This window comes from Maylandia zebra, linkage group LG12 (genome assembly GCF_041146795.1).
Source record: "Maylandia zebra isolate NMK-2024a linkage group LG12, Mzebra_GT3a, whole genome shotgun sequence".
Classification (NCBI taxonomy): domain Eukaryota; kingdom Metazoa; phylum Chordata; class Actinopteri; order Cichliformes; family Cichlidae; genus Maylandia; species Maylandia zebra.
This window is the reverse complement of record NC_135178.1, coordinates 39,908,058-39,920,875: the sequence shown is the minus strand read 5'-3', so window position 1 is coordinate 39,920,875 and position 12,818 is coordinate 39,908,058. Positions and strand designations below refer to the sequence as shown.

The 12,818-nt window shown below is 41.3% G+C and overlaps 1 protein-coding gene across 1 annotated transcript; it reads right to left on the bottom strand.

Annotated features, from left to right (window-relative positions):
- Window positions 1–8,525: 8,525 nt before the first annotated feature.
- On the bottom strand, window positions 8,526–12,818 carry LOC101475155 (phospholipase A and acyltransferase 3). The gene is made up of 6 exons (XM_024799842.2): window positions 12,774–12,818; window positions 11,801–11,871; window positions 10,837–10,853; window positions 10,640–10,757; window positions 10,214–10,467; window positions 8,526–9,646 (listed from the first exon to the last, which is right to left on the bottom strand). The coding sequence occupies exons 2-6, from the start codon at window positions 11,820–11,822 to the stop codon at window positions 9,548–9,550; spliced, it is 510 nt and encodes a 169-aa protein (XP_024655610.2). The 5' UTR covers window positions 11,823–11,871; window positions 12,774–12,818; the 3' UTR covers window positions 8,526–9,547.

Genomic DNA, 12,818 nt, shown 5'->3' with positions numbered 1-12,818 from the left:
GATTATTCCTCATTCATCTCCAAGAATGAGGGGACACTGTTTGTCCGTGACTTGGAGAGCCCAGCTGGTGCTCCTTATGCAAGTAGAACTATCCTGGATCCAGGTGCGGATCTAGAGAAATTTTCTTAGGGTGGGATGGAAATCAAGGGGGCTGTCAAAATGAAAGCCGTTTAGCCTTTTCTTATTATAAAAAAAATACAAATAAAACTGTTTACAGATGTTATATACAATAACTATCAAAACCTATTCACATTTAATTTGACTTTCACAGAAATCCTACCTCTCCTTGTGGCTACAGAGTACTTACTTACCAAGGTTAGCACCTTGGTAATATTCACTAATTACAATGTTCCACATTTCCTCGCTTTTTTAGTCATTTTTAGGCTTTTTAGAGTTTTTTTGGTTGTTTAGCAGTAATGTTTCTGCCTATTTATTTCAGCCCATGAAATCAAATGCAGATCTTCCTGATGTGAGATTTACATAAATCTAAGTAATTTTGTTTGTCGCTATCATTAATTTTGTTGTTGTTGTTGTTTTTGTGCAGTTTGCAATCATATAAACCTAGCAAGCATCAGTCAGCACAGTGACTAACCTAAACAGATTCTTGCTTTATTCACATATATTATATGTAATTATATATACCTGCACATTGCACCTAGGGTTGCAGCCACTTGCCCCCCCTCCCGCCACATTGTTGTGACAGCTCTGATTGTACTTATACACTGCATCTGAACAGGGAACAGTCTGCCACATTAATGTATTTTTAAATGACTTGTTTGTAATACATGAATTTTTTTCTTACAGATGTCAAAGTCTCAACCTCACGCTGCCCTTCCCCATCCTCCTAAAGTAAGTATTTGTTGTTGTAGTTTTTATGCAGTGTCTGTGTCACATGCTAAGCATAAATATTGAAATAATAACTGTTTTCTTAACAGATTTTCCCAAACACATGTTTGTTGTCATTCAGACCAGTACTACTAGACATCGCTTGATGGTCATGCATGTTTGGCAAGCGTGTTATGACACCAAAACAGTAGGCCTGTCACAATAATCGATATATCGACTTATCGCACAACATATGTACATAACCTCAATAATTGTTGATGATGCAATATATCTGCCATTATATTTACATAAAAAATTACAAAAATAAAATATAATAATAACAACACAATAAATGTCATTAAATAACATTGTTTTCTATTTGTTAGAAAATGTACTATTTATTCAAGTTTTTAAGGTATCTAATATTTTGATACCTAATTTCAATGATCTAAATATTTTAAGAATTAGATGTTAGTTTGTCAATTGAAAGTGTGTAGATCTTGCATTATTATGGTGTTATGATTATACATTCAAAGACATATGTAATAGAGATGGGACGATACCACTTTTTTATGTCCGATACCGATACCGATATCATAAATTTGGATATCTGCCGATACCGATATGAATCCGATATAGTGTTTTTTAATCAACAAAACTGTTTTTTAAATATCTTGCTGCATTTTGTATAAGTTCATACTCAAGTTTAAAACAACAACTACACTAAAGCTATTCTGTTATACCTGTATGCAAAAAAAAATATTTCATAGTTCAAATCAAATCAAATCAAATCAAATCACTTTTATTGTCACATCACATGTGCAGGTACATTGGTACAGCACATGTGAGTGAAATTCTTGTGTGCGAGCTTCACAAGCAACAGAGTTGTGCAAAATACAATAATGTAAACAAGCAAAATACAAGAATGGCTACATCTGAAACTAATAAATATATGTACAATATATAATAGTATATGCAGCAATACTGATCAATCTAATAAACTTAAACCTACACCATCCTCCCTATTCTGGTATTTTAAAGAGTACTTAGCATAAATATTAAGCAACCTAACTAATAGGGTTCCAACTCCCAGCAACAACAAAAATAAATAAAAAATAGGGAACCACCCCTCACGCTCCACCTCATGATGCTTAATCGACGTAATCAACCTTAATTTGATGCAGTGTGAAAAAAAATGCACAGAAATCAATTATTTTTCAAGAAATATTAAATAGATTCAACATCTTTCTTCAACAAAATTGCAGACTGCACAGATGGTACCTTCCCAAAGGAAAAAGTACTATAGCTTACTAGGGTATATATATTAGACTTAATAGTTACTATATACAGTAATTGACTTCTATTCATTTTACATCAAATTAAAACTTTGGGTGTCAGATAATTATTTATTTAAAGCTAGACATTTTAAATGAGAATAAGAAAGAAAAGTATGTCTTTGTGCCCCCTTTTCCCTGTTAATGCCCTATCGGCCCCCCTGGCTAAACTTTGCTAGATCCGCCCCTGCACAGTTACCAGCGTCAGCTGCGTAGAAAAAGATCCTCGAGTAGAAAGTAATATTAAATAAATTCTAACAACAGCTTATCAAGCTTAAACGTGCTGCTGTTGTTCAGCCGCTGGTTTCCTCTTTCTGGTGCAAAGTGGACCAAAAACAAACCAGAGAGACGATCAGCTGATCGTTAAGCAGTTTCATGATTGAAGTAGCAGCAAGAAGAGGCAGTCGCTCCATATATCGCTTGTTAAGCTTAACGCAGGAATGCTTTACAAACATTCAGAGATGGACTTACACACTTGCTTTACTTCTCTCGGGGATAACTTTGTCGGAGATGAAATGCCAGGTTGCTAGCGAAGCTCCAAATGCTATCCAGACCACAGGTCCCGCATGCCACAGCCGCTCTATCACGTGATGCATACTGCTCCGACGTGCTAACGTTCTGAGGTGAGTTACGGCGTGTTGCAAGTTTTGTGAGGTGCTTTCGTGATATTTAATGGATCGGATTACATTTTTTATTTTTCTCCGATATCAGATCCAGTAATTTAGGTCAGTATCGGACCGATACCGATACGTAATATCGGATCGGTCCAGCTCTAATATGTAACATATGTGTTAAATACTTGTGAATTTCACCCCAAACACCCCTTTTTTTAAATTAAATATTTCATTTTGCATTTCAATCTCCTACCTGTGTGATCTGAGTCTGTGTGCGTTCGTGTGTGTGAGCTGTGTCAGCAGAAGACAGAAAGAAGCGCTCTGTTGATGTGCTTGTGGCGACTGACCACTTCACGAAAATGGCCTTTGCTTTCCCGTGCAAGAATCAGACTGCCAAGCAGGTTGCCAGAAAGTTGTGGGACTTTGTTTTTTGTGTATATGGTTTCCCTGAGCGTATTCATTCAGACCAAGGTCCAAGTTTTGAGAGTGAATTGTTGTCTGAGCTTCTGCAGATTTCGGCCGTTGACAAGTCTCACACTACTGCTTATCACCCTATGGGCAATAATGGCAAGTGGTACTAGCACACGCAGGCTTTTCACATGAAAACAGCCACACAGCAACAAAAAGAAACACAAAAAAAGGCAAGAAGCCGTTGTATTATTAACTGCAATAGCCGGTCGCATGACAGCCACGGGAAGCCGACGGGTAAAGAGATCGTTTGTTATCGGATTACGTCGTGGAAGAGAAATTGTTCGAGCCATGTTTCCGAAGTAACAAAGAGCCGACGGATGGTCTGGAATGCAGCCATTCGAAGACCAAATATAACGTCCCAGAACACTCCAGCTCACATGTGAGTCTGCTCCAAGCATTTCCACAAAGGTCAGTCTGCTGTTGTAGCTATTACGTAATTTATTGTAACATAATTGTTGATGTAGGTTACAAAGAAGTCTTATATTGATTTGAATTGAATTCGTTGTGCTATGCTGCTTTGTTCACTGTGGCTTTGCGAGCTAATGTTTGTTGTGTTTCGTAGGAAAACCAGAAACAAAATGCTGGAATATGATCCAGGCTGGGCCCCTCTATCAACCTGAGTCATACCGAGTACCGTTCTTCGTACCTCGCTTACTACATCCAAGACCAAATCATCGCGCTAACTTTGAGCTCGCTAATCCGGTTCCCCGAACACACCTGTTGTTGACGATTAGTACAGCTGGATGAAGTAATGTGAGATCACTGGGTGGCTTAACAGGGGCTATGCATCGAAAGTAGAAACATTGATCGGCAACCCTTTGATTGGTCGGCAAAAATGTCGAAGGAGCGCGCTCAGTGTTATTCGGCAGCAGAGCAAGAACTCCTGAGTGAGGGATTTCAGGAGTTTCAGAGTTTAAATAAAACGCAAGGGAACACTGCAAAGGCTGCAAAAGCAAGGAGCGAGGGCTGGCAGGAAGTTGCTGACAAATTAAACTCGTAAGTAATTTAATAATAATAATAATAATGGATTGGATTTATATAGCGCTTTTCAAGGCACCCAAAGCGCTTTACAATGCCACTATTCATTCACTCTCACATTCACACACTGGTGGAGGCAGCTACGGTTGTAGCCAGGCTGCCATATCGCGCCATCGGCCCCTCTGGCCAACACCAGTAGGCAGTAGGGTAAATTTATTATATTATATTATATTATATTACATGATATCATATTACATTATATCCTCTTTCACATTAGAGCCACAACAGGACCCACTAGAACATGGGAACAGGTAAAAGTGAAATATAAGAATATTCTACAGAATGGTAATATTTATCACTTATGTTGCTTTTCGTCTCTTGGAAAGAGACCCTGAAATAATCTGTTAGTTTGTTTATAACAGCAACCAAGAAAAGGGCAGAGCAAACAAAGACAGGTGGTGGTCCTGCACCCCCTCGTCAACAAGTTGGTTAAGTGAATAATACCCTCACGGGAAAATCGATATCTCTCTATGAGCACACTGTCGCGCTGAGCTAAAGGATCCTGTCTGTCCCGCAATATACGCTGAATCCTGAGAACTCTCCTTATCAATCTTGCACCTTCCGCAATGGGTTGGTCGCGTATACGGACAGGACATGGCTGCGACAGGCTTCCCAAATCCACCTTCGCTTTTATAGCCGTGGTCTCTCATCTTGATTACACAAAGTAATTTACTATTACTACTCTGAAATATGAATTACATCTGTAATAATCACATACATGTAATAGAATGTTAATAGTTCATTTCCCTTTTTTAGGAAATGACCTGTATGTATCTGTGTGACATCAATGAAAGGATCAAGTGCTGCATTATCTTTAGTTACATTGATGTTATTTATTTATGGACAAACAGTGGTAAAATATCGCTGTTGCTTTCGTATAAATGAAGCGGACATACCTGAGTGGCCGCGATCTAATCCTGTTTACATAAAGTAAACCTGCTCCCGAGCAGGTTTACGCTTACGGCTCTGTTGCTATGACAGCAAGTCCCAGATGAGCTTCGGGGAACCGAACGATCCAAGATCACGTGAAATCGTCAACAATCAAATCCAGCTAACTTACTTAGCGAGGTACGAAGAACGGGCCCCTGGGAGGGAGAAGCAAACACACACACACAGAAAACATAAACACAAGCAGGGTCGTCCGCAAAGAGCCGTCCGACCGTGACAGCCAGTTATAAATGAAGACAATAAAATGAATGAATTATGAAATGCTCATTTTATTTCTATTAGATCTAAAAATGTTGTGTAACACTACAACCTGAAACAAAAAATAGATGCGTTTGCCTGTAGAGGAGATAAAGGAAAAACTCTAACAACAGCTGTGAAATGGAATAGTCCAAATCACCAAAGGAAACTGGACCTGGGTTTGCAGGGATCTGAAGTTACTAAACATATGCACTAAAACTTAGGACCATATAATAATAAATATGTGCGTGATGAAAGTTGGGCAGCACGCTAACGTTTTGTTGCCACGGGTACCCACAAAGCAATGCGCGAAAGTCACGTGGTCTGTCGATCTCTATAATGGTGGACTTTAACAGCTACTCCAAGCTTCTTCTCTCATACTTGTCTGAGGCTGCCAAGATTGCCCAGAAGCACACTAGCAATGAGCAGGAGCATCAGGCTCATCAGCAATGTTCCCTCTAAGCTGGCACGGTCTCTGCGCACAGAAAATCTGCATTGTGCACAAAAAAAAATCTAACCTGAGTTGAAATTAAAATTAATACTTTAACAATTCTGTTTTGCAGTGTTAGTCAGTGACAGGCTGCTCCCGTGTGGGATTAGAACGATGCCGCCTTATCCCATAGTCCATCCAATGATGCGATTCTCATTCGTATATACGCAGCCAATCAACGTTGCTGACAGGCTATGACAGCGTCCTTATGTGCCGACACCGGAGTTTAAGCTGGCATAATGGCATGGCTGATGTGGAGTGAAGCCACGTTAATGACGTGTACAACCATTGGAGATGTGAGCAGGATAGACGGACAACTAGCTGACAGTTGTAGTTACTGCTTACATATTTCATTATTATATCTTCAGTTTGGTGTGAGTAGTGTTTTGGTGAGCTCCTGCAGAATTGGCTGGGGGTTTTTTTTCAATTATTATTGGGCACTTTTTCTCTGATTCGATTCCAGGCGATATCTAAGTCCTTAGAATAGTATATGTGGCGGAGGTGTGGTCTCAGGTCTGCTGCAGAGGAGGGGTGACGCTGTGAGCTCATAGGGGAGGCATGGAGGCGTGGTGGGAACAGGTGTGCTTGGGCAAGTCGATTGACGATGAGTCTGTGTTTTCTGTCCCATTGGCGGCTGGGCAGAAGTAAGGTGGCAATGAACCAGGAGTGTCTGCGTCCTGAGCTGAAAGGCTAACAAAACCGCAGTTTGTGTTGCCATAAATAAAAGAGCTGCTGCCCAAACATAAGGCCAGTTTGTGCGTATGTGTGTTCTGAGGTCCTGTGTCACAGTATACTTTTTGGTTTTGGTCACTAAAATGCCATCAAAGCTGACTAAAGGAGGAAACTCAATCCTGCCTCACCTGCGGCCTGATCTCCTAATGAGCCCTTGACCTGTTCTGAGTCGGGGACTGCGGGCCAGGCCATCACTAGTGACGATGTCTGCGCTCTCAAAATAGAGCTGCTTTTGGCTCTCCGCAAGGACTTCAGGGAGTTTAAGGGGGTTTCAGTGGATTAACGTGAACAATATGACCATCTCTGTTTTCCCTGATTATACTGGCAAGATGGTGCCAGCATGTGCAGCCTTCGTGGACTGCTGCTGCCAGGAATCAAAGAGGAGCGGTTCGGCCTGCTCCACCAAGCCCAGCTGTTATAGCGGATATAGCAGACACACTAGTCCATTATCTCTGAAATGTGATTCTGTACTGTTCCCTGGTGATAAGGTTCAGCATCTCTCACGTTCAGCATTACAGAGAACACCATACCAGATTACGCATGGATAGAAACAGATAGCATGAAAGATTATCATAAGGACATCACAGAATGCACAGAAGGCTCAATATCATTAGGTCTTTATGTGGATCCCTAGAGAAATAAATAAGGTCAGCGGTCTGACTGAGAGAACTAACAGTGCTGCCTGCTGTGCAGTTAGTTTCCAAAACACGTTATTCATGGTTACATACGATTTTAGACTGATGTGGGCCAAAGCCTAGAACAGCCTGTAACGTTACTATGACACATTATATGAGTGAACTTGGCTTTAAGTGACTGACAGGTTTCTTTGAAAAACACTTTCTTATATCCAGCTTCTTCCTCTTTGCTGCCGTCCTCCTCTCCTCCTGGCAGCGCAGGCTTGCAGCTGCTAAAACTAAACAGAGCTCCCTGAAAGGCTCAGCCAATCACATTGGCCATATTTGTCACATGAGGTAGGACTCCAGTAGAGAAGTAATTTCACTCTTTCTGCACCGCTGAGTGAATGAGACGTTGACAGATCGTTTTGTTTTTCTTTACTCGAAGAGATCAAATTATTGGTGGGGACATGTCCCTTCTGTCCATGCTAAATCTACGCCCTCGGCGGAAGAAAATGGATGGATGGTGTGCTGCCCTTGTGTGAGCTCTCTTACTGTCCGTACACTTGAAACTAAAATCATCCATAAAACAAACTTTATTATTCTCACAGTTTCATTCACGGATCACTGAAGGTTTGTACACAAATAAAAGCTTTTTCCTGCCGCAGAATGAACCCACTGTGTTATAAAATATTTATTTCATCTCCAAAAGAACAAAATGCAGTGCAGAGCGTGTGATGTCATCTGCCGTGGTCGCCCTCCCTCCAGTGCTGAACAACACCTCTATATTTTGCCTCCTGTCTGTGTGTGTTTGTCTACTTTTGTGAGTTTTGGTTTCCTCCTGGTTTATTTTTATTTTGGAGATGGTGGTTTCCCACATTTTCAATCAGTAATGCAGCAATAAAACTCTGGCTCCAACTCGCTGCCTGATTGTTGCCTCTGTTTCTCATGTTCTTCCCTCAGTTGGACTTTGTTGTCTTTTCCTCAGTCTCAGAGATCATCTGCTAGCTGGCCATCGCTCTCTCGCTGGATTTCTTTGTTGGAAAATGGACTCATGGCTCAGTTCTGTGCAGAAATATTGATGCTCACAGACCTTCAGCTCTGGCTGTGTGTTTTCTCTCTTCTTTGTCTTCTATGCAAATAGAAAATCTGAAGAAAACAAATCCGTGTTAATCATTTGTCGGTTTCTCTGTATTTCAATAGTCACACAAAAAACAGTGAATTATTATCAGACAGTATTTATTCATAAATCACTGAAAGCTTTTATACACAGGTGTATCCTATTCTGACATGTTGTCAATATTACATTTTGATGACAAGTTCTTTTAAATTTAAGATAAAGCATTTGGGGAATGATGTACCTGATCATCAGTTATTGTGGTGCAGCTGCACTCAGCCTCATTTCTCTTTGATTTAAGTTCAAACATTTGTTTACAGCCTTGATTTTTGACACTTAGTCTCACTGACCTCAAAACACTAACAAGTCACCTTTTAATCATACATCGATACAGCATTTTATTCTACACCAGGGGTGTCAAACTCAAATACACAGTGGGCCAAAATTCAAAACTGGAACAAAGTCGCGGGCTAACGTTAATATTTACAGAAAAAAAAAATCTTACTCCAGATATAAGCATGAATCTTTTCTTATGGACTCAAACAAGTTTGCTGAAAAACTGAATATGGAACAAGCAAAGCTTAATACTAAACAATATATATATTAGCTGTATAATACCAGTAGGCCAGCTCTGATAGTAATTTGCTATGGCTTCGCGGGGCAAATGTCATTAGGCTGCGGGCCAAATTTGGCCCACGGGCCAGAGTTTGACACCTATGCTCTACACGCTTCAACTATTTAATTCGTCATCTTCTTCTTTTGGTAGACAAGCAGAAGAAGACGGCCGTAGTGATCGATGTAGCGGTTCCGAATGACAGCAATATCAGGAAGAAGGAACACGAGAAGCTGGAGAAGTAACAAGGGCTCAGAGAAGAGCTCGAGAGGATGTGGAGGGTGAAGGTAACGGTGGTCCCCGTGGTAATCGGAGCACTCGGTGCGGTGACTCCCAAGCTAGGCGAGTGGCTCCAGCAGATCCCGGGAACAACAGCGGAGATCAGAAGAGCGCAGTCCTAACAGGAACAGCTGACAGCTATGTGTGTGTGTTTGTGTAAAACAGCAGCTCCAGACTGTTCAAAATGATTTGTTTAAAATGAATGAACAGCAGGAATCAGGATCAGCAGGTGAATTCAAAATGAGCTAGGTCCATTTCTAGGTGCCAAAGAGGCACGTACAGCTAGAGCGATGGCGCCTGCACCACCCACGACTCCGAGTGCTGCTTTTTCCACCTGCAGGAGGAAAAACGTCGTTTAGTTTTTCTGCAGGAACATTATGAGCAGATTATTGTCGTCAGTCACCACTGAAAGTTTCAACAACTCTGAGATATCAGTAAAAACACACGAACACGTACACGAGCATTGTCAGCTGTTGGTCATTACTATGATTATGGGAATTTTTATTTCTTTAAATTATTATGGCATCAATAATTCTGGTCAGCAGTCAGAAACGTTTTAATTCAAAATCTCAGCTGAAATCTGAGCAGCAGCCCCTCACAGCTCTGCTGGTTATCAGCTTCTAACTGCAGTAAATCCATTTCTCTGTGTGCTTCACCCTCGTGTGTCTAAATATTATAACTGATTGCCGTCAGTGTCATGTATGATCTGGTTTTAGTTGACAGAATGTCACACACCGCAACGATTGTTATTGGTTTTGTTACTTGTCCTAATAATGAAATAATAATGTAAAGCTGCTTCTTCCATGAGCAGCAGACTAACATCGGTGCCTTTTTATCTCATTTTTTTCACAGCAGCTCCATAAAGACTGTTTCCTGAAAGCAGCAACACGGTTTAACCCACCTGCCATGATTCGGCCACACCGTACCGCAGCTTTGTGACAAAGTGCTCACAGTTAAATGAGACAAGGTCGTATCGCAGTTCTTTGCCCACCAACGCTTTAGCATCCTCCACAATATCATTAGCTGGGCGTGGCTCGTATTGCCTGTCCCTGCTGTTGTTGATTTTCCAGTCGTCTTTTCCCACCACATCCCATATCTTCTCCTTCCGCACAATGCCGTTTGCAGCTTTGACAGAAGCGCCGCTGGAGACTCCATCTTTCAGGGCGAAACAGAGGAAAATAAAAACGGCTCATAAAGAGTTTCTACACTGAATGCAAACCTATTCATTTCTGGTAAGTGGATCATTGTGACAGTCTAGTCTACAAACATATTGTTTGTGGTCTGAAAACTACACTGAATGAATGTGGGCTGTTAGACTGAAACTTACAGTGATTTACAAAGTGAACAACAAAGCCCGCACCGACGTATACAGCCCAGTGCGCATAGTTGTCACGGGAGATCTCAATCAAATCCCCGAGCTCTGGCTCCTTCTCATCCTGGGATTCCTAAATTAAATAATTAAATTGTTTTTAAAACCAGTCTCAGTAACATGTCACAGCCTTCATGTCTGACTGGTCTACTTACCTGATCCCCTCCAGCATCTGCAAAAACAAAAAAACATTTTAGTACAGATCATCAGAAAGAGAGAAAAGCTTTGCTTTTTATTTTATTGGATTAATTGAACCATATTTTGGCCATAAGTAGTTTCCTCTGTCTTTTTCAGAAATGATGAAAGTAAAATGGTAAATGGTAAATGGCCTGCATTTGTATAGCGCTTTTCTAGTCCCTAAGGACCCCAAAGCGTTTTACACTACATTCAGTCATCCACCCATTCACACACTGGCGATGGCAGCTACATTGTAGCCACAGCCACCCTGGGGCGCTGTGAGGAGAAACTATTAGGAGGCAAACAAACACAGACTCAAAGATTTTACATGTACATGGGCGATGCCCCGACACTGCACCAACATGTGCACTGTGTGTGTGTCACAGAGGAATCGCGCCGGGCTCTCAGTACATCCTTTATTTATACTCAAACAGGCTTTCACAGCAATAGGTGTGGTATGTGCAGAGCTCAATAACATCTCCTTAAAAGGAGAGACCATTAGCTTATCTGTTGAAACAGGAGGTAGCTTGGTATGTGCAGAACTCAATAACATCTCCTTAAAAGCAGAGACCGTTAGCTTTTTGGCTGTCACAGCTCACTCCCTTTTCCTGCAATTGTCTAATTCACAAACTCTCCTTCCTTTAAATGAAGCTACAAATAAACATAACTGAAACTCTCTCAACAGGCACACTGACAGAGGCGAGGCTGCCGGACACAAGCGCCACCGGGCCCTCTGACCACCACTAGTAGGCAAACATGGGGTTAGTATCTTGCCCAAGGATATTCAGCATGCAGCCAGGAGGCAGCCTGGGATCGAACCCCCGACCTTCTGATTTGTGGCTGACCTGCTCTGCCACCTGAGCTACAGCCACCCCAAAGTAAATCGTGGCAAATGAGAAATGACAACATCCTGAGAAAACTAAGAAATAGTTACAGACTCACAAGACGACGATGATGATCCCATGATGTCTCCGAACTTAGAAACAAACGATGGACTGAACTGTTTGATGGACCTGGTGAAACAAAGAACATTTTGAGTTTAACTGTAACACTTTTACACACATTCGCACACAAAAACACAATTTCATAGCTCAGTACGTAGAGTGGTCGCACCATGATGGGAAGGTTGGGGGTTTAAATCCACTGAAAGGCTACTCTGAGGTACCTCTGAGCAAGGTACCGTCCCTACTCACTGCTCCCCGGGTGCGACCTCGGTGGCTGCCCACTGCTGCACTGACTGAATGGGTCTAATGCAGAGGACTAATTCCCCTACAGGGATTAATGACATGTACATTACATTACACACACTTCATTAGCATCCCTGGCTAATGAAACGTCTGCTTCATCACACTGTGATTTAAGGACAAATAATTCAGTGTGGGCTTCATTTATTCGTCAGCTGAAATCCTGAAGTCAAAACTGATGCATTCAAGAATGAAACAGGAAGTTAATCATTCTAAAGTTTAAAAGCAGGGAAAGAAAGTTTTCCCTCCCACAGAACAAAGTTTTCTCACTCAAGAACCACTGAGAGCAAAATAAGAAGAAGAGTAGCTGATGAAGCTGGAGCGACATGCAGAGATGGAGATGAGCTTACAGCAGATTTTATATGAGAATGAAACATTGGTGGCTGTTCCTGAACTCCACTAATGTCCACTATCAAAAAAGCTTATTAAGACTTAATGTAAATCTTTCTAAAGCATTTATCATCACTGTGAAACTCCTGAAAACAAACACACTTTTACTGTGTTTTATAATAACTTTATGAGTTGTCATGTTCCTGGTAATGTTTTATATTTAAGCAGCGAAATCTAATAACTTTGACTTGAAACTTGAAAGTTGCTGATCTGAAGTAAAACCAAATATTCACTGAAGCTGTGTTTGTGTGATGTGCAGAGAGAAGTTTCTTTCCACTCACCTGCTGAAGTCAGTGCTGCAGAGAGAAGTGCTGTGAGTCCTCAGA

Coding starts and splice junctions, on each gene's coding strand:
- LOC101475155 (XM_024799842.2), bottom strand. CDS start 11,822: ATGGGATCATCATCGTCGTCTT. Junction 10,468..10,639: donor TGTTCACTTTGTAAATCACT/GTAAGTTTCAGT, acceptor TCGCCCTGAAAG/ATGGAGTCTCCAGCGGCGCT. Junction 9,647..10,213: donor GTGTGGCCGAATCATGGCAG/GTGGGTTAAACC, acceptor TTCCTCCTGCAG/GTGGAAAAAGCAGCACTCGG.